This window comes from Atractosteus spatula, chromosome 15, assembly GCF_055471065.1.
Source record: "Atractosteus spatula isolate fAtrSpa1 chromosome 15, fAtrSpa1.hap1, whole genome shotgun sequence".
NCBI lineage: Eukaryota > Metazoa > Chordata > Actinopteri > Semionotiformes > Lepisosteidae > Atractosteus > Atractosteus spatula.
This window is the reverse complement of record NC_142720.1, coordinates 16,755,495-16,780,591: the sequence shown is the minus strand read 5'-3', so window position 1 is coordinate 16,780,591 and position 25,097 is coordinate 16,755,495. Positions and strand designations below refer to the sequence as shown.

The window sequence follows — 25,097 nt, the reverse complement described above, 5'->3', positions numbered from 1 at the left end:
CCAGCATGGCCTTTTCAAAACCAGGGACCTGCAGAGAGGTAATCTCTCCCAACACCTCACAGACTGCTTTGCTGCATTGCGACTCTCCAGTGCTGATGAAGAGGAACTATAGGCATATGCAAATACAATAGACATTGCCAGGACTTTTGATCTTTTGTGACTAGCTGTATAGGCCTTACTGTTGTAAAAAATGTCTGTTACACACAGCTCACACAGCTTGTTGCTGCAGGTACTGCATGGTTACTAATATACAGTTTGCTGCCTTCTTCATCCACAATGATGTAGGGCTGAAGGATTCAGTCTCTGGACTCGGGAGTTGCAACCTGTGAAAAATGCAAGTGTGTTTTCCTCTGTGTTAGATCAGTGTGAAAACAGGGGGCAAATGTTATATGATAAGGTTATTGAACACTTTATAGCATTCTTTCTGCGCTGACTCGTAAAAGCTTTATGTAAAGGTTATAGTGACCCGTGTTTTCATGACTCTGGCACCTACTACAGTATGTTATTCTGAGAAAACGTGGAGAGTGTGTGTTACGGAATTTAATTTTCTAGTCATGACCATGTGAGTAACTCCCATGTCCTTAACAGGAACAGACAGCATGTGTCTACACACTGTACTGTATATATTTGTGCTCTGTAATCACAATTCTCTTTTATCACACTTATCTCTCTGCATATGCAGTAGTTTCCAGTGAACTGTTTACCCTCTGTTGAGTTGTTCCTAGACATCTAGATTTCCATGAAAGTCTTTACACTTCCATTGTACTGTTCTTACTTGTGCTAGTTTCTCTCCAGCACTGCACTGGTAAGTTCTAATGGCCCGTGAAGACAAACTGCACACTGTGGAAGTCCAAGACCCTTGGCGTCTTTTCACAGCTTGGAGAGTCCGCTTAAAATCCTGGTCAGCCAGGCTCTTCCTTTGTTTAAAATGTCTCTCTGTTGGCAGAAAAAATGATCAGTTGCAAACCTTAACTGTACGCTGAATATCGCCAATGTTTGCAACAGGCCGCAGTTTCTCATTTGAAGGCATGAAGGCTGAAAATTTGAAAGGAAAGACATGAGCTTGATTACCCCAGAGGTCATGTTTAATCAAATCAAATTAAATACAGTCACTACAATTTCATCAGTATGAGGATAGGCAGATCCCCAGTCATGTGCTCTCCCAGGGAAGGATGGGTTGTAAACATGCCAGGAATCCAGTTGACTTGGCTTCCACCTGGTGGCAAAAAGAGACTTTACAGTGGTTCACAAAATAAAGTGCTTACTCCAGCTGTTGCTGTGATGAAGAAATGTAATTTGTAACAGCTCAAGTTTGAGAGATTTTGAAATAAGTGTAAAGTCCACAAAAGAAACAGAAAAGGGCATTAATATCTGGTAAATAAAGGATAACTAGGAGTTACTAAGTTAACTACATAGTGGGGAAATTAACATACTACCTAAGCAAAAATCTCTCAGTTAATGGCTCTTTTAGTCAGTGCACTTTGTATGTGTGTTACATACATTTAAGTGCATGAGGTTTTTATGCTGATTTATTTCAAGAGAGCTCTTCTTTGAAAGTTCCTGCTTTTCACATAGATTAACTCCTGTTAATGTTAATGAAATGCAGGGCAGTTTGGACTTCTACTGTGGTGCACTTGCAGAGCTACTGTACATTGTGAACATGAACTTTAACACATTGAGTTAGACTGCTGACATCTCAGCTCTGTTAGTCTGCCTTATTTAAGACTAATTCTGGAACCTCAGATTTCAGTAAATTCTTAAAAATGCGAATTCTTTTTTGTTTTATTCTGACGCTCTTTGTGCTTTTTCTTCCTGTCTTTTTTATCAGTTTTATGAGGTACTTTCCTATACAAAGACTTTGGAAAGACATTTCGGGTGTGTAGATCTTCTAAAGGAATGGTGGTGCTCTAGATGTGAGTGTTTAGCTTAAAAGTTTCTATCACCCCTGAGACCCCAGGGTGTTACTATGTCTAGGGGGCACCTGGACACTAGACAGAACAGAATCAGAATGTCACGATGGTAAAGAACTCAGTGTGACTTCCAAAACTTTTTGTTATGTGTTCTTTTGGGAATAGAATTTCACTGCATATAACACATTGGATCAATCGGATTTTCACAGTTGTAATAGCCTGTTGAAAATAACTATTTTATTCATGAAACAGAGGCAAAAACATATAAATAACCCTTACCAGGGGTAGGTTTTACCATAAGGTATTGTACAAGTACAGTAGATCTTGGCTTATATCGCCTTTATCCTATGAATAAAAGAAGTTTGATATAAAATGTCTTGATTTTATTTATGTTTATATATACAATATGTGAGTTCTTTTGAAGTCTGTGTCACTTTTTGATTCTGAAGTTTGCTGAGTTTTAGTTTCCAATGATGTGGCAATGAAAATCTCTAATGCCATTGGTACATCCTAGTTAGGTAGTGTGGGAAGATCGTGGGTTCAGATCCCAGGTGAGATACTGTTGCTGTAACCTTGAGCAAGATATTAAAGCAAGAAACTGCCCCAGTTAAACAATGTTTTATAAACGGATGCAAATGTAAGATGTTTTGGATAAAAGCATCAGGCAAAAACAGTTAGTAATTAATCCTCACTCAGTTTTCTCTAGTACTTTAGTTATAATAATAGTAATACTATCGATTGTAATAATAATAGTTTTAGTAGCTTTAGCAGCTGTGTTAATAACTATAATATTATTGATCATATAATCATATAATCTTGTCATTGCTATATTAAATTTTCATTGTATGACTGAATAGGTTTAGATACCTCCACCTCAAGGCAAACAAGTCGAAAAATGGTTAGAAGGTTCCTTTATAACAGAGCACAGCTGTGATCACTGGTGGGTGAGCGTACAGTAAGATCACAGGAAAGGAAGCTTGTGTTGATGAATCAACGGGATCTCACACTGAAAGCTCGTGGCTCGCTCTTTACCAGATGAAATCAGGGAATGACAGAGATATTCAAATTAAACCCAGCCCGGTATAATCCTATCTGAGACAAAAGACACCAGGGAGAATGTTCTTGATTAATTAGGAAACGGTCTTTCCCTAGAGTGTCTCTTGCAAATGATAGCAACAGAGGATGAGGCTTTTCCACTGGCAAAACAGCACAGGACATCCCTCGGAAATTTGTCAGTTATTGCTGGAAGAGAATCAGGTCTGATTAAAGGCCTGTGCGCAGCAGGGGAGGGAGGTGTGTACATCTGTCGTTGAACTGGACTGGGGGGAGAGGTTTCTGGGGGCATCAGGGACAGGCAACGGCTTCTGCCCAGCGCTCTGCTCTTCCACAGCACTACAGAGTGCTCGCAGCACAGGTCAGGAGCAGCATGCTGTCCGAGATCTCCAGGCAGCGGTGGCTCTGTCGTGAAGAGCTACAGTACTCACGCCAGCCGCCTGGGATTGTGCAAATCATTCCAGAGGCCAAAGGTGAAGGATCCCTCACAAACTATTTTTCCACAATGTAGTTCAGTGACTTTTTTGCAGTGTAATAGGAAAAGGCAAAGGCCTTTAAAAGCATAAAGACTTTATTCTTTACATGTTGATAATAGTAACCCCAATGACAAAGGATTGAGCTGTGTAAAACCACTAGGGCTATAGATCTCCAGCACATGACTGGACGCCTGGTGAGTCTGTGCTGAGTAGAGAAGCTGAGGATGTGAGATGTGAGGATTCAATTCAATGCACCAAAGACATTTTTGCTCAAGTCGTTTGCAGTAATGCTTGAGAAAACATACTGTACGATCTGTCACCTCTAGGTTTTGCGACCATGTGTTCCTGGCCGCCTTTTAGAGGCATTCTTCTATTCAAGACAAGGTTTGAAATGCAGCTAGAGGATCACTCATCCATTTCAGAGAGAGTCCATTGTGTGTGCCTGCCTTCCATTAGGATAAAGCAATAAGTGGTGAACAATAACTTGCTGGTGTTACCTTTCTCATCTCAAGGAAAAAACTAAAAAGTATTCGGTCAAAGGATTCGCAGTAAGTAAGCAGTTCTAGAGTTCTATAAACCCTGCTGATTAAGTATGAGGTTGTTATTATACAATATATGCTGCACACGTTATTATATAGCAATTATGAAAATGAGTTATTTGCTCTACACCTGAGGTTCTTGTGAAGTATCCCATCCAGGCTCTGAGGTGGTATGTGTGACATGGTTATAGTGTGATCTTCAGTTTCCACAGAGACAATATAAGGTGGTAGCAGGTGTTCCCCTGTGACTTCTGCCCTTTATGCCACAAGAGCTGTGACCTTCTTTTCCATGACATTTGACATGTGTAATGGTCCTGACGGTTTTCCAATATGCCCTTTTTGTTACAGCTGTTCCAAGTCAATCTATTGATCCCCTTACTATACTGTATATTGCTGGAATTAAAAGGGGGACAGAGAGTAGGTAGATTTAAAGTTTCCTCGTCCCAGAAGTGATTAAAAATAAAATCTAGTAATTGCACATGCCAGCTACACAGCAGCCTTATGACTAGTTAAAGCCAGATACATGTATGCAGTTATCTTAGACTGCAGTACCAGTTCTTAGCTGGTGGACCCTCTGTAGCCAGGTGGCTGTAGCTACTAGACATCAGAGAGCAGACTAGACTATGTCTTGTTCAGAGTCATCGTTTCACTAGAATAAGAGGGAGTTACTACGGAAGAGAATTGCTGCTATCAAGAAAAAAAGGTTTCATGTGTACCTTGTAATTATGTGAAAACTCTCCTTATTATGAGATTGTATGTTTTTGTTATTACAAGATAGTCCATTATCTTGTTACTGCGACATAGTAAATTACCTCATTATTACGAGATAGATCATTTGTAATGTAATTATGCAATCATGTACTACAGTATCTCATAATAACGAGATAACGTGTTGTCTCGTCATAACGAGATAATGTTCTCATAATTACAAGATACACATGGAATATTTTTTTCCTTGATGGCAGCAATGCGCTTTTATAAGTCACTGAATTTCTTGTTTAGTTGAAAAACTAAAGAAGTGTTGTTTTTCTATGAATGGACATTTCTGTTTTTGGTTAAAAGGAATGCTGCATTAAAAACAAACAAAATAATAAATTATGAGTAAACAGGACGTTCCAAAGGTCTTGTCAAAACTTAAAACACCAATTTAACCCAATAAATACATTTGTTTCAAAGTATCATCTTCTAGAAATCCTGTTCAGTCGCTAGCTTGAGGTTGGAAGGAGATATAAACACTCACTTCACTTGCTCCTCTGCAGCATCTCTGTGCTTTGGTTTATGGGGAACACTAGCACAGGATTAGCGCCACCTTCTGGCCCGGGTTGAAAGGTATTTCAGCAGGAGACAGTCTGTTCAAGTTCTCTGCATCTTGGAAGCCTTTTGAAAATGCTTTGTGCAGACTGGAGCGCATAATCACAGTACATTTAAGGAGAAAAAATCTGATCTGTATGAATAATTCAGTAAATTCAGTATTCCTCACTGGAGTGAGAGTTAGAGTGTGCTTCTGGCAAGGCCTGTTAAAAAGGACTATGTTGATCCTCTCGTCTTTAAGTAAATCATTTATTCTAAGGTTTGTTTCATGAAAGCAGATGATTGCTTAAAATAACCAAGTAACTCTTTTCTTTGGGGCATCTCATCTTTCATCAAATAGCCTACAAGCACATCTTTGAGATAGAGAAGAAAACCGGAGGCACCTGAAACAAAACCCATGCAATCACAGGCAGAATAGACAAACCCCACAGAGCAAACCAGCTCAGTACGGAATCGAACCCAGGACTCGAAGCAGTACTGACCAGGACTACAACCATCATGCTGTCCCTGTTTACTGTAGCACGAATTTCAAAACCTTTTGCTTCAGTGTGATATTTTCTCGCTTTTTCTTCCAAATATATTCCAGGTAACTTTCCAAAACAAGCTGAAATGAACCAAATGTTAATGGCGTTTGCGTGTCCACACTTTTCTGTCTTGTATTTCTAGATTTTTCCATAACTTCTCAGATCAAAGGGATCTCCATACCCCAATCTGCCATTTGTGTAATCTTATACAATATCAGAAAACTACAGTGAGCGGGGAATGGTCACTGGCTCTGTGGCAGCTGAAAAGGGAGAAACACTGTCCTGTGAGTGAAGGCAAATACTGTGTCTCCTTCCACATTTCAAAAGGCCTCAGCGATCAGACGAGCGTGACGGCCCTTTGCTTTATGTCATTCCATTTGGAAACCGTGTTCTGAGGTTGTCATGGCAGTCCTGTGGTGTTTTACTCCTGGTGCTGCGACCTAATTCCCAATAGAAGTCTGCACTCTGTCTCCATAGCGTAGGGACATGACCTACTTGTACTGTAAATGCACATTATTGTGCACAGTCTGGCCACCAGAAAGACTGGCCGGTATTAAACAATCTCATGACTGAGCCAGTGTGATCTAAGGCATTGTATTTGCTGGTTCCTTATATAATTCATTACATAATTTAGTATTTCAGGGCTTAGTGGCGCATATTACTATTAATAGATTAGCTACAGTATAAGAAATATGTAAGAATACATACAGTATACATTTTATACAATGCAGGTGGGCAGATACTCTAGAAGATATATCACCTAAATAGCCTCAGAACTGAATCTAAATTCACTGGATCAGTGTGTTGTAAAGTTTCTTAAGACAAATTATGTCCTTAATATTAAGAATAGAAATATTACTTTTAAAGTTCTAATCAAAATCAGACTGTTCTTCTGACTTCTAATTAAGGTAGTGTCCTACAGTACTGGATGTAGCTCTACAGCATGTGAGTGTTGTCCTAATCACTTTCAGAGGCCTCGCTAGTGAAGGGGGGGCCTGTTCTCCAGATGGAGGGGTAACACCTGTCTGTCCTCTCGCCTGTGTGCGTCTGTCCCGGCAGCCTCGGTGTCCACTGAGAATGAGGAGCGCGTGTTCCGGGAGCGCATGCGGCCCAGGAAGAGGCAAGGCGCAGTGCGGCGGCGGGTTCACCAAGTCAACGGGCACAAGTTCATGGCCACCTACCTGAGACAGCCCACGTACTGCTCTCACTGCAGAGACTTCATCTGGTGAGTGCGCCGTGTTCGGCACACATGCTCCCCCACCGCAGCCAGCCTCACCGGACCTAGCAAAAGCACACACTAGTCTCGGCTCAGGGCACTGTCCTCACCCCCAAACCGGTTCAGTTCCACTTTAAAGCAGCCCGAAAGACAGTGCCTAGTTATTAGCCTGGCCAGACATACTTCGTACACAACAGACAGCCTGTAAAATCATAGTAGAGTCCCTTTAGTCAGAAACAAACCCCTGTTTGTTCTTTGTAATAGTGAGATATCTGCTGTAATGATGTCAAGTATCTATATATAGTGATTTGGCTTGTGCTTTCATCCAAAGCGATTTACATTTACACCCCTCTATAGTGCTGAGTATTTTACTGGAACAGTCCAGGTGAAGCACCTCATTTAACAGCAGTGTCTCGCCTGGAATTTGAACCTCTGACCTTCCAGTTAGGAGTCTAGAGCTCTAACCCCTACTGCTCCATTCTGTTGTGAGCATGTCAAGGGAACAGTCACATTCTGCTGTACTGTTTTCATAAAACACCAGCACAAACTAAGTCTTTTTTCCTCACATTTGTCTGTCCTGGTTTAGTAAATTAAAGCATGTGGGTACGGTGTCCAAACCTGTTTGCTACAGTGAGGAAATGTCTTCCCATTTCCTAATTCACAATTGAGTATTAAGATTGTCTTCCAAAGCAACATGTAATGTAAATAAATATCAACTTAATGTCTCTTATTCTCTTCTTGCTTTATCTCTAACTAAGTTTGCACCTTTTAGCTTTTTAAATCATATCTTTTGCCTGTCATGTTATTGTGAGATCTTTCACCAGTTAAACTACACAACAGACCGACAGCTCAAATTAACATTAACCTGAGAAGTGTTACATTTCAAGAATTATGTCACATGAAAATATAAAAAATGATGCACTAGAGGAATAGCAACTATTTTTTTCTGTTTGTGTTATAAAGTCTTTATAATTATTGTTAGAAAGGATATGTTGGTACATACAGTATAAGTTAGCTGGGCCTGAAAATTAAACTTTTTTGAAGTAACCAGTTATTCACTAGAGCTGTAACAGTCATGGGACATGTATCAGTGCACCGATTGGGTATTGCCAGGAACAGAATTGCTTACTACTCTAGAAGGTCATGTTGCCAGGTGGTTACTAGACTATTGATGTACTGTAGGTTGCTAGGAGTGTTATGAGGGGCAATTTGAACAGGATATAGTCACTAGAGATAAAAGTTTCCAGCAGGTGGTCGTGTATAACTAGTCTTGCAGGTGCTTCCAGAAAAAAAAGGAACTGAAGACTAAAGTGTACATAGCATATTTAAGGGTAGCTTGCCAAAGATAAATCATTGTGGATGTTAACATGCTGAAATCCCTGCTTCACTGCTATAAACATAGTCAATTTAATGAAGTAATTGACGATTCCCTGGAAGGATGTATCTTAACTGCAGACAAAACTAATCGTGGGGTCTTACTATGAGTCCAACCATACTACTGTATTTGTTGCCCCTTTGATTGGTCAGAAGTGTTGCTAACACTTGCTCATAATTAAAAGGAAAACGTTCAGTAATTGTAATCTTGTTAATGACAATTGCTGGCACTTTTAATCCACAAATCTGTGGAAATTACCTCACTGTTACTCCTGAATCTCCTGAATTAAATTTGCTGTAAAAACCGACCTGTAATCCCAAAAAGGATCAACAGATGTATGATGGGCAGTTCATTTTTATCTCAAACTATCCCCTGACATTGGTAGCAATTGTAACAGTGCAGTGCAGTTTCTAAGAACTAATTTTGTTCTGCTAGAACCCAATAAAGTCAAGATGTTATCTAGCTCCTGGAGTGCCAAAGTGTTTGCGGGTGTGTTATCATTGTGAAAGACCTGTTTGAGGCAAGGGAGTGGGAGAGCTGTCCTGGTCTGACCTCTCTGTGGAGAACATTAAAGGAAATTCTGGAGGAAGGTGGGGGAGGTAGGGGCGGAGTGCAAGGGGGTGTAGTTTAGCTATGGATGGCTCTCCTTTGTGTTTGTTGTGGCTATATTGGGAAAAGCTTGAGGTTGGAAATGACACAGCAACAATAGCTGTTTATTTAACGTCTGTTAAAATGATTCGACACACTGTTTCTTAGCTGCTTCTGCTCTGATGACGCTGCTGCAGCTTTTGACCACATGTTTACAGCTGAACTGGGGCACTGAGAGAGATGCTGGCAGCAGCCTCGCTCACAGAGGCGTTTTAAGCTGCTTTTCTCCATTGCTACCAAAACTCCTGAAAGGGACACGCGCAACCCTCACATGTCATCAAGCCAGTGGCAGAACTCCCAGAACTCAGGGGTTTCAGATGGGTTACTTAAGCTGAAAATCCTTTTTGGGCTGCAGTGGTGCATTTTTTCGTGTTTAGGCTAGGCATCGAATAAAGACGAGTTTTACTGGGCCAGGCTAAATTGGCTTTGACCACTATGGACATCAGACAAATGTCAAAGAAAGGCAAACTTAAGGAAGTGGTCTGCTTTACAGGATTGTCACTTCATGAATTATTAGGTTTCAATATCAGTTCGTACAAATGAACAAATTCCACAGATCGTGCATTTTCCTTCTTATCGCAGTTGATGAACAAGGAGATGCAGCAGGATTTGTAACTTGATTCACCAAAGCTGAATTCCCAATAAATAAAATACAGCAAATAGCTTTTTTGTGTGCTGTCAGAGAAGAGAGGCAGATAGTCTCGCCTATCGTCCTTGTGAATGTGACTGCTGTAACTTCCACTAACGAGGCTAATGGCAAAACAGATTTTCCAACATGGTTTTTCCACAGGCAGATCTTTACACCATTTAGCCTTCACAGGATCTATTGATAACTGGCAGTAGCCCTCACAGGAACATGCTAATGGGAAACTGCATTTTTAAAGTATTTTCTACTCTTTGTTATTCCACTCCATCTTTCTCTTGTACTTCTACCTCACGTTTTTTGCTTCTGCGTTTTCTTCTATTGCTGTATTGGGTTGTGGTGGCCGAGAGATATTTGCAGCCCATAGCCCTTTCAGAGGGAGCGTGGTGCTTGCTGGGAAACGATCGCCTCTGTGGTGCATTGGGAAAGCTATTATATACAAAACATTGATAAGAAATCAATGTCCTTCATTGGAGTGGAGGAGAGAGTAATAACCTAATATCCAGTGCTGATGAAAACCTTTATTCCTTTAATGGCCATAAGAAAGCTGCTGTAGTGCCAGTCATGGCATTGGGCCTCTAAAGGATTGCACTTTTAAACTATTTCTCTTGTTCTGGAAGCTCAGATAAAGTGATCATTTAAGATGGAAGTTTTCAGAAAGAGGGAATCTTTTTTTATAATTGGGAATTTTGTGCAGCAATAACTTAATATGGCATGTCATGTAAAACAATATCGCTTGGATAATATTGGACGGATAGATATTCAGCTCTTCCATTTTTGTCTTGCAAAAAAATCCCTTTTAATTAGCACCATATTATAAGCAAGCGGTACTTGGAGATAATTATGCCAGACTTTTTAAAGATAAAAGTATGATTCTATGTTATCTAAAAATCCTTGATTTCCAAGACCGTTTTGTTCTGTAAATCTGCCTTTTGGCTCCCTCTGCTGGGCTCTTTTGTCATTTCACATTTCTCAGGAAAGCGTGCCTGACCGTCTGAACTGCCGTACCAAAATGTGTGAACATATTGCACCACAAATAAAATATTTGACATCCCAGACTCCAATAAAGGATTTAGTCTCTGCTCCGTGGCATTCGTCCCTCATCTGAAAGCAAAAACCTTCACAGTTGCCTTTCTGCTGGGATAGAGAGTGAGTCGAGCTGGATGGTGGCATTCCGACTGGGATCCCGACCTTCTCTTCCTCTAAGAATCTAGGACACCAGTTGACCCATTTTAAACTTGCCACTGAAGTGTATGTAACACCACAGTTGCACCCGGGGAGTATCTGGTACACACCTGCGTGTGTTTTGGGAATGTCCTGTGGGTGACAGAGTTCTTGTGGGCTCGTGTGAAGACAGCTGCATGTTTTATTGTAGTAATCTGCTTGAAGTAGCTTGTTCAAGGACCCTAAAGCAGCATCCCATTCAGGATCTGAGCCCACGACCTGCTGATCAGAAGTCCAGAACCCTGCTCTCTCTTCCATCCTGATAGCCCACTGTGTAGAGCCCTCCCAGGTCACTGTCAGTTTACAGTCAAAGTGCCTTTCGATTGCAGGTCCAGCAGAAGGCAAAACATCTATTTGGTGAGGTTGGGTGAAAACCGAGATACCCTTAAATCACATTTGGTGGCATTTATTTGAAGAAATTGTGCTTATAGGAAGAAGTACAACTAGATTATACTTTCCTAATGTGAAAACAGTCACAGTGTAGTCAGATACCTTTTCTAGTTTTCAGAATTAGCCGCATTCTTTTGTGTGAGCTTGTATCTTGAAATATACAAGCATTGTATATTCTTGAAATATTCTTGAAATGCATTAAGATATTTTAAAGTGTTAGACATTTTTGCAAAATTGTTTTCTAATTCCAAATAGAATGGAATCCCTTTGCCCGTTTCACCTAAATTTATAGGACAGCAAAAAATCCCATATTCAGTAGTGAATTTCTGAAGAATTGGGTCCTTCAGTCCTTGTCCAATGTCAACTAGACCAGCTCAGAATTTCAGCTGTTACACCACACTGCTGGCAGTTTCTCTGATATGCCTTGTTTGTCTTTCCACAGGGGAGTAATAGGGAAACAAGGTTACCAGTGTCAAGGTGAGTACCACCTGGTCTCCTATAATCTATGGCTGTACACCTTGCCTTAAATGAGAGATAAGAAACACATCTCATTATCATTCTAATAATTTCTATAAGTTTTTTTTTACATTTTTATCTATGAATATGTCATATCTGCGTAACATATATCTCCACTTGCTTATTTTTAACTAGCTATTCTTAAAAAAAAACATAAGAAGACCCACAGAGGTTAAAATGAGCCTTTGTAGAAATGTTATGAGCATTTATTTTTATTTCTCTGTTTCTGTCAAAGTGTGTGCAGTGCATTAACCAAAGTCTCGTCCCTTCTCCAGTGTGTACCTGTGTAGTCCATAAACGATGTCATGAGCTTATAATAACTAAGTGTGCCGGCCTGAAGAAGCAGGAAGCTACGCCAGATGAGGTAAAGGAGCTCTTCTCTCCAGCACTGTGGGAAATGTGTGTTAGAAAGTAGACCTCCAACACCTAGAATTTCAGATTGTCACAGAAGACACTTCCAAGAATAAGAGCTGAATTTAGTAAGGCTATGCATCATAATATGTAAATCATTGTAATAAGAGTTAGTGATTCTTATTTACATCCTTTTTATTGCAATAAATACCTTTTGTTTTAATCTGAAGCAAAGAAGCTATCAAAAAAGGGCTGACTTGTTTTTTACTGTCTCTGCTTGAGCAGGTACAGTAATTCTGTGCATGAAGGTGACACTCAGTGGAATGCCATGGTTACCTCTGGACTGAAACTGGAGAATTTGAGATGTTTGACAAAGGATAGAATAAAAATATATTTTTAATGGATTTTTTTTTCCCCTGAAAGCAGTGTTGCAGATTTTGGGTGATGTCTGAACACAAAAAAATTATTACATTATGCAAAAGTGTACACAAACTGTGGTGAGGCAGTGAACTCCAGGCCTTCCTTCGATCAAGAACAGCAGATGCTTTGCATTTCTGTGTACAGTTACAGTATCACAATAGTTGTTGGAATAGGCTGACTCATTATGTGCGTTTATGTATATATGGTATTTACATAGGCATATACTGTATTCAAAACATACATTATCTGTGATTATTTGCAGGTGGGGTCTCAGCGCTTTAGTGTCAACATGCCACACAAGTTCAGCATTCACAACTACAAAGTCCCCACATTCTGCGACCACTGCGGATCACTGCTCTGGGGTCTGCTAAGACAAGGGCTTCAGTGTAAAGGTGAGCCAATATTTCACTACTTTCTCAACATTCTAGATAGAACATTGGAACTGTTCTATAGGGCTCTGATCATCACCTGACAAGGTCTATTAAATCGGGCAGTAGAACCCGGCCTACATAGCTGTATTAGAAAAATGATACATTCTGAAAGTTGGCCAGGATATCAGTTTTGTAATCTATGTGTAATGCATATTGGTTAAACTTCTTTACAAATTACCATACAGTAATTTACCATAAATTTACCATATTGTAAATGTAGTGCCTCTGGAGCTGGAATTTCCTTCTCAACTCTTTTGCCACAAGATGGCAGTAGTGGATTTGCTTTTGTGTGTATGATTTTTTTGCTGCTGGGATTTTCTGCCTGGTATTATGGGCAGTTTGGTGTAATAGAATAAAACAGATTCTTTTTTTCCTTCTCCATTTTGCTTCTTCTTTCTTGCTTGCCTTCTTTCTTCCTCTGTGCTGTGTATTTTCAACAAATGCTTGATTTGTTACCGTTTCAAATTCGTTTTGACGTTTTGCAGGGTTTGCGAAGTCTGGGTCAGCCTGGTCTCACCATAGTGGCACCCATATTGGATAAAATTGCAGTATGGTTTTCACTCTTTTACAGTAACACTTTGTTTTCCTTCGCAGTTTGCAAGATGAATGTACATAGACGCTGTGAAACAAATGTGGCCCCAAACTGCGGAGTGGATGCTAGAGGAATTGCAAAGGTGCTGTCAGACCTGGGAGTGACTCCAGACAAGATCACGAACAGGGGCCAGAGAAGGAAAAAGGCAAGTCACCTGGGCAGGTCAAGTCCTGCTGAAGTCTGACGTGCTGCTTTTAGAGTCACAGGCGAATCCCAGACTGGGATCAATACCAGCCTTGTTTGTGAACAATTCATGTTCGTTTTGGAAGGATATGTTAGTATTTTACAGAACCAAGTCCGGTTTTCAGTATTTTTGAAAGTGGCGTGACTGGCATTGTGTTTTTTTATTTACTGTAAATCTAGTCTTTGGTAGCCTGCTGTTGTTTTCTAAATGTTGATCGAAGATCATGAAAGGCGTGATTTTTCCCATCATGCCATTGTGGACCCAACATTGGAAAGTAGCATTATGCCGTTGGTCAGAGGTTTGTTACCCACATATCCACCTATGATCCTTTCAGTTCATGATGAGTTTTTGTTGGCCCAGTGCACAAAAGCATTCTGCCTAATGTTTGAAGAGCCATAGCAAGGCATCTGAATACCTTCAGTACTCTGGGTGTGCAAGGTGACACTGGGGGAATGGGGCTCAAGCCAGTAGATCGGTGTACCTCAGAGGTACTGCTGCAGGGTATTGTGTAGGGGCTGCCAATCCTCTGTGCTGGAGGACCAGTGTCAAGCAGGTTTTATGTCTGTTTTGTGAGGTGGCCTGAAACAATTTTGATTTGACCACTTAAGCAGATGATTTGTTTAATTCAGTAGCTTAGAAATGTGAAATTAAAACACCCGGAAGGTCTCAAAGAGACAATGCCTGACTTGAACCAATGAAGTTACTGAATTGATCAAAGTGCCTGTGTTCCAGGTCTTTACAAATTGATGGTTTCAAGGTGACCTGTTAGTCCTGCTACACTGTGGCTCTTCAGGAGCAGAGTGGGCTACATCTGGCGTCGTACGTGTCCTCTGTCATGCTGAGCCACGCTTCAGAGCAGGGAGACAGAACTGTGAAAGACTGGCACTGCTGGAAACCCTCATGATGAAACTTGAAAGAAGAAAACAAAGAGTAAAATGGGCCTTTACAGCAGAAGATATTTACAAGAAAAAAAGCACATAATGTATCATGAGGAGAAAAGAGCCATCCCAGTGCTACTTCTGATTAAAGCACGAGCGGTTATTAAAATTCAGTTATATAATCGGAGTGAGGTTGTGTTATCTCCTTTTTAGATTGGAAAACAGGACAGGATCAGTTTCACATCAGTGGAATAGTAACTCTGACATGTCTGGTTGCCTGGCTTTTCTCAGTAAGAGAGATTGGACAGGTGCCCCACGCTCTCTTCCTCTCTGTAAGCCTCATTCCAAATAAAAACGAGGACAATTACTGTGCGTCACTAGGAGGATAAATAAATCCAGAGTGAAGCCCACAGCCGTTGCGCTGCCCTGTGCCCCAAGCTTAGCACACTGAGATACCATGAGAAAGTCTGTTATACACGGAGCACAGTCAGTGCTGCTGGTTACCTGTCATGACCCTCATAAATCGTGAGCTTTATTGACAAGGATCATTTACTTTCAAATTTGACTCAGTTTCACTAAGTATGAAAACACTCATGAAAACATTAGAAAATAAGTCTTTAGTGAATAAACGCTTTCATTTGAATTGATCCAACTCAGGCAGCTGATCATTTAGAATGTGTTTCACTAATTCCTGATACCCTGCAATTAATGTGCCAGTTCTTAAACAACACTGGGGGGATTGGAAGCCTAAAGCGTTGCTCCTTCACACTTAATGCAGCCACACTCCAAGCACTTTGCAGGCATTACTTGAACATGCAGCAGGCCTTCAGCTCACCCATGGCTTACATGTGGCAGGAGATTTAGTAATATGTAAAACTGTCTCATGTGTGTCAAGTGGATTTGATGGCAAGGCTATTTGAATTACCAAGGTGGCCAGGAAGCCTGAGCCGAATGCACAAGCAGCAAAATCACAATGTTCCAGACTACTGGAGAACACTTTCAAAATGAGTCCTTTAGTGCCATAGTCTGTAGCATTACAGTTTTGTTAACTGGATGAACCTTTTTCGATGGTGCTTTTCCTGGCATCCACAGTAGCATAAATAAGAGACAGATCAGGCTGCTTCAAGGAAGAGTAGAGAGATTCCAAATAAGAGGAGGCCAATTGCCCCCTTCTGGCCTGAGTAGGGCTACTTGAACAACATGTGCTTCCTGCTCCGTTAGGTCTACTGTTGCACAAGACTATAAGGTTTCTTGTTCTTCCAGTTGAATCCAGCAGTCGACTCGCAGCAGTCCATCCCAGGAACTCCTCAGACGGAAGAGGACCGCTCCAAATCTGCACCCACCTCCCCCTGCGACCAGGGTGCGTCATGCCAGGACAAGCACACCGCCGCCTGTCCGATCAGTACAGGAGAATTACTGAAACTTTATATGAATATAAAAAAAGTCTTGTGTGTTTCATGTCTGTATTAATGAGCAACATTTGTGCTATTTTTGTTTATTCCACTAAGCTAATATCAAAAACAAACAGGAATAAATAACCTGTTTAGCTGATGTTAGCTGTTTAATGTTGAGCTGATTTGTGAGTGCAGTACATTATAGCAGGTATAGCAGGGTTTTCTATATGATGGTCAAAAGCCTTTTAGCTTTGTCCTTCAATCACCTGTATTTGTCCATTTTCTTTCTTTATTTTCAGAAATCAAAGAACTTGAAAACATTCGGAAAGCGCTCTCGTTCGATCACCGCGGTGAGGAGCACAAGAGCTCGTCCTCGGCATCGGGAGACAGCCAGGGCCGGGGATGTGATGGCCGAGAGAACGGAGAGGTCAAGACCCTCCAGAGCAAGAGGATGAGCCTGGAAGACTTTATCTTCATTAAGGTCCTGGGCAAGGGCAGCTTCGGCAAGGTATCGCCAGCTTTATCTGTACACGTGTGTAACCCGCTGTTGTGGAATTTTTGTCTTCCCACTCCACACACTGTATTGTTTTGCTCCAAACCTCAAGAGTTCTGTCACTATTTGGAGTATAAATCTCCTTGGATAAAGGCATCAGAAACATGGTACATTATTAGAAACAGAGGTATGAGCTCACTTTCAGCCTGAAAAGTGAGAGAAAGAAAAATGTGAAAAATGACACCTGAATAAGGCTCAAGAGCCAGAGAGTTGGGCTATCTTTCTTTCTACTTCTCCGCAGGGATTTACGCCTGCTTGTTCCTATACTAGAAGTATTTGCAGTAATATGTTAATTTAAGCATTGTAGAAATGATTAAATTAATTAGCAATGGTTAATGGTAATTTCCCTGCATATGATGAGTAAAATACATGATCTCACTAACTTGTCTAGGAAAATAGTCATAATTCAGTGTTCCCTTTAGCTGTATGGAGGTGCTCAGTGGTGCTGGAATGATGGTGCTGTGCAGAGGTGAGAGCTGTGCCCCAGGTGTCCCGAGCAGCTCAGAGGGACTGTGCTCACACAGTCATGCTGCCTTCCTCCAGGTGATGCTGGCAGAGCTGAAAGGTACAGACGAAGTGTACGCTGTGAAAGTGCTGAAGAAAGACGTCATCCTTCAGGACGATGATGTCGACTGCACGCTGACGGAAAAGAGGATCCTGGCCCTGGCAAGGAGACACCCTTACCTGACCCAGCTTTTCTGCTGCTTCCAGACAAAGGTACGCATGCGTCGTGGAAACAGGAGCAGCACTTTCTGACCCTCCCGGATAGAACCTGTCAGAGATCATTAACCTCTTGTCCCTGTGCGGAGACAGCTCTTGCTGCACCTTGATTCTGTGTCCCTGGCAGATGGGAGTTCCACACATTGTGTCCTGCCTGTCACATAAGAATACACAGAACGTTACCAACCACAGATGGCATTTGGCCTGTCTAGCTTGTTCAGTTTCTACTTCCATGTAGCTCTCAGGGCCTTGAGAGGTTTTAAGAAAGAACAAAGTGAGTCAGATTCCTTAACATTATTCAGGAGATATATTTGAGTTAAGACATGCTTTTTTATTTTTAGTTTCTAATTCATCTGAATCCTCCATACTCAGTAGAGAGTATAATTTTGAAGCAAAAAACTCAGTCCGTCTATCTTTGCTCACATGCCTTCAATCCTTAAGACGGATGCTTTATTTTCCAAATGATGCAGACTGGCAAAAGGAATTTGCTTCGATGTTGCACAGTGCCATTAACACACAATTTTGCATTGACCACTTTTACATTTCAAAGGTTTTGGAAATACAAACATGGCATAATTTGCATAGCAAAAAAAATTGAAACAACTACTGTAGTATTCAGTTTAATTTGATTTGTATTGCCTGCCTATGGTACACAAACTGAAATGTTGATGAAACTGATCATCAGCAATAGACTGAGCTAGAAGACTGTTCACTGTACTGTGTGGCAGAAGATGCTTAGATGCTGCCTCAACCATTTTCTTAATGAGAAATGTAGTGTTTTGTCATTTGTTACCTATACAAATAAACACGCTCTCAGCAATAGCTCAAAAAGCTGAATAATATAATATCTTGCCAGACACCTAAGAATATCTCATGTCTGAGAAAGAACATACTTTGCTGTGCTTTCTTATTTGCACTGTACACGCATGAGATTATAGTACAGAAGTCAAGGTCATACAGTAGGTATTCTAAATGATACAGGGGTATGTGCACATTTGAACATCTTTGCAGAATGATACTGTAGGTGATCCTGTGATACTGTAGGTAGCAGCAAGTTTCATTGCAAAATAATAATCACTGAGAAATGTTAAATCCTTAAAAAATCAAACCTAGTTTTTGTTGTTCAGACAACACTGAAAGAAGTACTGTTTAAGAGGACAAGTAATTGCCAGTAGGTGGCAATAAAGACTTGTGAGAGTGTTGCTTTTTTGCTGTTTCTTTGGTTTTTTATTCAGCTTGTCGGCCTGATAGATATGGTTGCTATGCCTGTACTTCAATAGTATGATTTCAGTGGATAAATGTGTTTCAAGGACAGAATAATTTTTGAGAGAGTAGAGATTTTTAAGATTTGAAAGTAAAGAGTTCTAAAGCTTATGAGGCTTGTTTGATGATGTTGAATTCAGTTCTTGTTTTCCAACCATTGCTTTGCCCTGTGTGTTTATTCTGGGTGGTGTCGCCACTGTATGAACCTGAAATATGGTGGCAGTGCTCCCTCACAGGTGCATCAGGCTAATCAACGTATGATTAACGTTTTTCATACAGGAGAAAAAAACAGATTTCAGAGAAAAATCAGGGAGAAACAATCTACCAGTTAAACTTTGTAGGTTGTACCCGAGTGGCTCAAGTGAGAGTGGCACTTGCCAGAGCACAGCCTGAGCTCTATGGTTACCCAGGTCATGTCACTCGCTGACTGCAGCCTACATCACAGTTGGCTGAGGGTCGCTGAGGGGAGGATGGGTTAAGTTGGACTCAGTAACCCCTGTGTCATCCATCTTGCTGTTGGTGAGGGACTCATCTCCTCCGACTGGCACTAAACCTCCTGTGACGTCTGTGACCTTTAAAAGACGAGTGGCTCAAAGCTGAGCAGGTCAGAGGAGACAGCCTAAACTTCATTACTCTACCCATTGCTGGGTGTCATAACAATAATTGGTGATTCTAAATTTAAGAAAAAGTCCCAGCTTATTATGACCCTCAGAGCTGAAGAGACTGCTGTGCTGGCAGCTCTCACCAGTGTAGTCAAGATTTTCTTGTTCGGCTACACGGTTTACCATCGGGGAGGGGTCAAAATTGAATCATTTTTTGGGGATCTGAAATGAGTCCTAGGGGGCCCATTGCCACCCTTTCGGTATCATTGCTTGCACTGAGACTCAGGGATGACAAGACCCTGATGACTGACACTTCTCCTCCAGCTGATTATACTAGGAAACAGTGCTGCCTGTAAGAAGCACACTAACTGGGGCTTGCAATTGATTTTAATACCCACAAGTCCAATTACTAGAATATATGTGTCTACAGTGCACAGAATCCAGATCATTCTAGCATCTTAAAGTGTCACCAGTTCTACTCTTTCAATTAAATCCTCCATTTTTATCATAGAGAAGCCAAGGCAGTTTATACGCTCTTCTCAGAATGTTTGGTTCTTGTTGTGTAATGCTGGCAGTTTGTTTGGCACTTCTAGGAAAGTTTTAAGTTAAATGCATTTACATGTAGAAATGTAAAACAATGAAACAAGGGTTTGCTTTCATTTCTTTTGAGTTTCCATTACTCTCAGCTTGTCCCCCGCTGACTGACGTCCCAGTTCGACTGGAAGCTGGAGAGCCTCGCCTTTTAAAACGATAACTGACGACGAATGCATGTTTCTTCCTGTTTCAATTAAATCTGCCTCAAATCTCATCGTTTACCGACAGTGGCAAATACGGTATGTGGCTTTGTTAGCAAGGGGAGAGAGTTGAACACTTTCGCTTACTAAAAATATTTAATCGGTTAATTTTGATGCGTCGTAGCTGCATTAGCCTTAAAAGATGATGAGCATGTTTTGAAATAAGCACATTAACATAAGCTTTTTTTTGGTTAAAAATCTTAGTCTGCAATGTGGAGTGTGAAAGATGTGCCTCTGGAAAATGCTGCTCAAGTTTCACCTTTTTTCTCACTCTGTTCACAGTATCACATTTCATTTTAAAAGTGAGAGATTTTCAGTTTCAGGTGTCTGTCTTGCTTCATGCTGCTGTTCTGGAACATTCAAGTTGAATTGCATTGCGTGGAAAAAGAGAGTTGTGACCTTTCTGTGTTGCAATCAGTACCACACCATAACGGGTCATATTATAATAAGGATGTACTTACCTTTTTCTCCTAGTTTGAATTGTCAGTTATCTGGGAGGTGCCAATTTGAAACTCAAGTCTAGTACTAAAACAGGTTGAATGGGGTCTGTGTACATGTTTCTCCTAAGAGCCCACCTGTTTCAGACGTACATTGTGTGGCACTGGGCAGGAAAGTACACACTGACTGGTGGAGAAACCACGTTTCTCACTAATATCACTGCACTTTGTGTGCCAGAGGCACACAAGTCCCAAGAGTCGTGATTTTGCTGTGAAAGCCAACTCATACCCACCCTGCCTAGTGGCTCCTGTCACTATTATAGTGGGGTAGTGAGAAGACCTGTTCTCCAACCAGCAGCTTCCTCATTTTTATATGGGTATGCAGTGGGATGACAGAATAAGCTCTCTTGAAGACAGCACTTCAACACTGAAGTAAACAAAACGTTCAGGCTTTTTATTAGCCTTTTTGCTTAATAAACAAAACAGGTTTCAGGTAATAGAAATACAAATATGACCCATATGAAAATCCTCACATTTCAATTAAACAGTCAGTGTCAACAGAAGTATTATATACCCCAGTTAAGATCTCTTTTCACACTTATCGTCTGCAGGGTGGCCTCTAGTGGCAGCCCCGTGGTCATTGCAGTCTATCCCCGGGGGTACCCTGCCACACTTAACAAAATCCGTCCTTGGGCACAGAAGAAATTATCTCCACATTGGAAGGATGAAAGCTTAGTGGAAAAAGTCCCAAAGTGTGTTATCAGTTGACACCAGTTGAGAGCTACATGTTTCATAACTGGTCTGTTCAAAGGCTGAGAAACACCCCTGTAGTTTTGTGTGATCGTGCTCTGTGCTGAGCCTGAAAACAAAGGACAGCGCGGCAGCCATCAAGCTGTCTTTAAAGGCTTGCGGCTGTGCGAGGCGTGCAGAGCTCCATTTATTGCCATCCTGCCGTGAAGGAGTGCAGAAAGGTGGCAGCGGAGGAGAACAGGTGACACAGTACTGGCCTCCACCTCAATGCCACTCAGTCATCTCCTCGGTGTCTGCCAAGGAGCAGGCCTAATGGAAACCGGAGACTTGTGTTATGCAATCTGAGAGGCTTCTCACACCTCATTTATATTAGTCACTTCAGACTTTAGTTTGCATTATTGATAGGAATGTACAGTACAACTAAGCACATTTGTGTTTTCTCTGGAAATTGTAAAGGTTTGAAAATGTTAAAGCCGATTGGCAAACAACACCTAAAAAATAAGCCAGTCCCCAGTAACACCAGACACCAGACCCTGTAGATTGTGAATAATTTTCATGATTGATAGGCTGTCCTACAGTGTGCGCACAAAATTATTGTCGTTAGGCGGAGGTGATGTTGACAAGCAGGAAAGGATCTGGCACTAAAACTGAAAGATATAAAAATATTTTGGTGCCACACTGTCCCGTGAATGATGACTTTGAGGTCTTTGACTTTGATGACTTTGAGGAACTGTCGTGCCAGTGTGCAGGGGAGCTGTGTTGGTGGAGAGAGATCTGAGCAAAGAGCTGTTCTTGTTTATTTGACTGCGCCGACTTGAAACCAATCGTAACAGTGTTGTGTTACGCTTTTTTTTCCCCATTTATTTATTTATTTCCTAAATAGCACTCAGAACATTTTGTCCTGGCAGGCAGAGAGAGAGGGAGAGGGATCGGGTGGGTGGGCATCTGTAATGTTGGTGTACAGTTCTTTTTGAGAATTTCCAGTGGGAAAAAAAAAACTAAATAAGAAAGAGGTTAGAGAAAAGTATGCTAGATTTTTATCATTTGGTGTGTATATATGGAAGACTTATTTAAAGGAAAAAAAGAGAACAAAGGCAAATGAACCTTAGAGGTTATACCAATTATGCAAGCCCTGAATCCTTGCCAACAAGATGACTCTGGTGTGTATTTTCTGATCAAGTAAATATTTTGAATCAATGAACTTAAGTATGTGATCCTTTGTCATAATTGTGGGTTAAGCTGTTGTCGGTGAAAAAAAATATGAATAACAAATAAATTGGGTGTTTCAATTGTATAAAATAATTTTCTGCTCTTCTTCCTAATGGTCGTTCTAGCTCCTCAGTGGGCTGTACAAAAACAATTAACTGCATTGAGGCAAAAAAAGGGGAAATTAGCACGTTGTTGCTAATAATGTGATAAATCCAGACAAAATAAAATTGTCATTTAAAAATATCATACAATGATGAAAGTTTTCTGAGAAGATTGCACGTTCTTAGAAAACATTTCAAAGAAGACCACAGGTTCTTAGGATTAAGGTAACCCTTTGGAAAATAAGTCAGAACGATAAATCCAAACCATTTGACAAGAGAGAAAAGAAAACACAAACTGGTCTGATGCTTTAGATAAAGCCTCACAACTTCACAGCCTAGTCCTTCATATCGCGTTTGCTTGCCTTCTGTCACCCACGGGTTACGGTATGAATGATAATTGTCACCTAACTTCTAAAAATAGAGAAACTTGTCAGTCCTGAGCAGCTTCCTGGTTCTTCTTTCTGCAGCAAAGGGCTGCGGTCTTGCAGCAATTGTTGGTGGAACAATGGCGGAAAAGTCAACCACTTCAATTGTACTTCAGGCTATTCTCTAATTACAATGCAGGACTGTCAGATATTAAATGCCTTGAGGCATGTGTCAGACACTGAAGGCCCAAAGTAATGAACATTCCAGCACTGCACTTTCAACACACAGGCCACCTCCTGCAGCAGAGGGTGTCATATAGTAAAAACACTATGATCGGTAAACATTTGTCAATGTGACAAGAAGATTACCCACATCCATACTATAGAGGACAAAGCGTTGTTTTCTTTTAACTTTGTATGGAAGCAGTTTTGTAACAATAACTTACAGCCATCATTTAAATACCATAGGCAGTTTCAGAGCACCAAACCAGCGCTTTTCAAAGAATGTAAGAAAGTTCACACCTCTTGCACATTGAATCTGTGGTAGGTTATTGATCCGAGAGCCTCATCGAGCAATTTTTTAAAGATCCAAGGTAATCAGATTCAGACAACATAAACCTAAAGTGCTTGCCCTGATTTTTGCATGACTACTCTCGCAGCCACAGAATTGAATAATATAGTCCAAATATAAGAAGGTTCTATTCTAAGTGAGTGGGAGCAAGGATGTCTTTAATTAAAAAGATGATGTGACATATGCACAGAATCCATGCCAAAAAGTTGATTTAACTGGACAAGTCTTTGATTTTTACCCGGGCAAATGCATATATCATGTGTAGTTTGTTTTCCAGTTTCTATGCATGACATATTAATTGTTTCATTCATATCTGAATCAGACAGATAACCCCTACTGTGTGTTTCTGATAGTCAAGTGCATGCCCATTATTTATAATTTGAGGATTATAGATTGATGCAAAGAGATGACGCCTGTGAACTGTAACTGTGAGTCTGCTTAATGAGGGTTGGTGTGTTTTTTATCGGAGTGGTCCATTTTGTTATGGACTGCTTCAGTTGAAGGGGAACAAATAGGAGGCATGTGCTCTTCAAATAGAGGTAGCTTTTGTGTGTTGACAAGGGTTGTATGATTTGTTTCGTACCTTTGCAAAATATAAATCTTCGAACAATCCCCAGAGGAGAAGAAAATCTCTTTCAGGCACACTGTTGACATAAATCTTTTAGTACTGCTCCTTATGAGGATTAGTGTTCTCAGGTTACTGACAAATTGAGATCAAGTTATTCAGGTTGTGGAACATACTGTAGCAGACACCGCTATAAACATGAGGTGTGAAGCAGTTTAGAATGATCTTGCTTCTCTTCAGAAGGTGATACTGGCCAGTGAAACCGTAATATAACAGCATAATAAAGTAGATCTTAAGAATTTTGTTTGTTTTTTTGTTCATTAAGGAGAATATAAAAGCCATTGTTAAAAGACCTTGATGATCTGATCAATCTACAGTATCTTAATTTCTACTATCTGAAGTACTCTACCAATTTAACAGGTTTGTAACTTTATAGTGAACAGAGACAAAAAAAAGAGTAGCTTATTTAACTAATAATGAAGATCCAGCTTCTGCACACAGAGACAGAAACACTGAACTCACAATGATCCCTACAGTTCACTTGCTCCATTTGAAGTCTCTTGAATGCCTAATTTAAAACAAGATGTTAGATTTTATTTCTGTATCTAGGCTTGCTTACTTTACGAGTAGCACCATGTACTACCCTGAGGTCTGTCAACCATTAAAATTACATCTTGCTCCCCAAATTGAAGCATTAGTTTGAAATGAAAGCTAAACTGCAAAGGGGGGTGATGTCAGGGGTGTTAAATGGTGTATGGAAAGCAAACCTTTCTGAAGTCTGCCCTTTTAATGAACCGAAGTTTCATCACAATGATGTGGCCTTAATCACTCTTAGGATCGTTGCCATAGCCTTATCACTCTAATTACATCCCAGAAATGTAAATAATGTTATACAACTGTTTCAGGACTTGTTTGGACTTCTTATAGGCATGCTTATACAACAAGAACAAAATATCTCAGGCTGGTTGAGTGGAAGAGGATTATCACAAACACAGAGCATGGTTCACAACTCGTTTCTCCAGTGCGTGAAGAAGAGGGGGAAGAGGCTGTCCTTAACTGGAGTTACATAGCACAGTTCTTAGGAGACCTTCA

The 25,097-nt window shown here is 40.7% G+C and overlaps 1 protein-coding gene across 1 annotated transcript in view; it reads left to right on the top strand.

The window, feature by feature from the left end:
- The window catches only part of prkceb (protein kinase C, epsilon b), a 126,255-nt gene that overhangs the window by 69,876 nt on the left and 31,282 nt on the right, over positions 1–25,097 (top strand). Inside the window, exons 3-10 of the mRNA XM_088933819.1 lie at positions 6,873–7,038; positions 11,752–11,786; positions 12,101–12,189; positions 12,859–12,988; positions 13,622–13,764; positions 15,945–16,041; positions 16,375–16,583; positions 17,172–17,345. Coding sequence (XP_088789945.1) covers positions 6,873–7,038; positions 11,752–11,786; positions 12,101–12,189; positions 12,859–12,988; positions 13,622–13,764; positions 15,945–16,041; positions 16,375–16,583; positions 17,172–17,345 — 1,043 coding nt within the window. The remainder of the gene's footprint in view (positions 1–6,872; positions 7,039–11,751; positions 11,787–12,100; positions 12,190–12,858; positions 12,989–13,621; positions 13,765–15,944; positions 16,042–16,374; positions 16,584–17,171; positions 17,346–25,097) is intronic.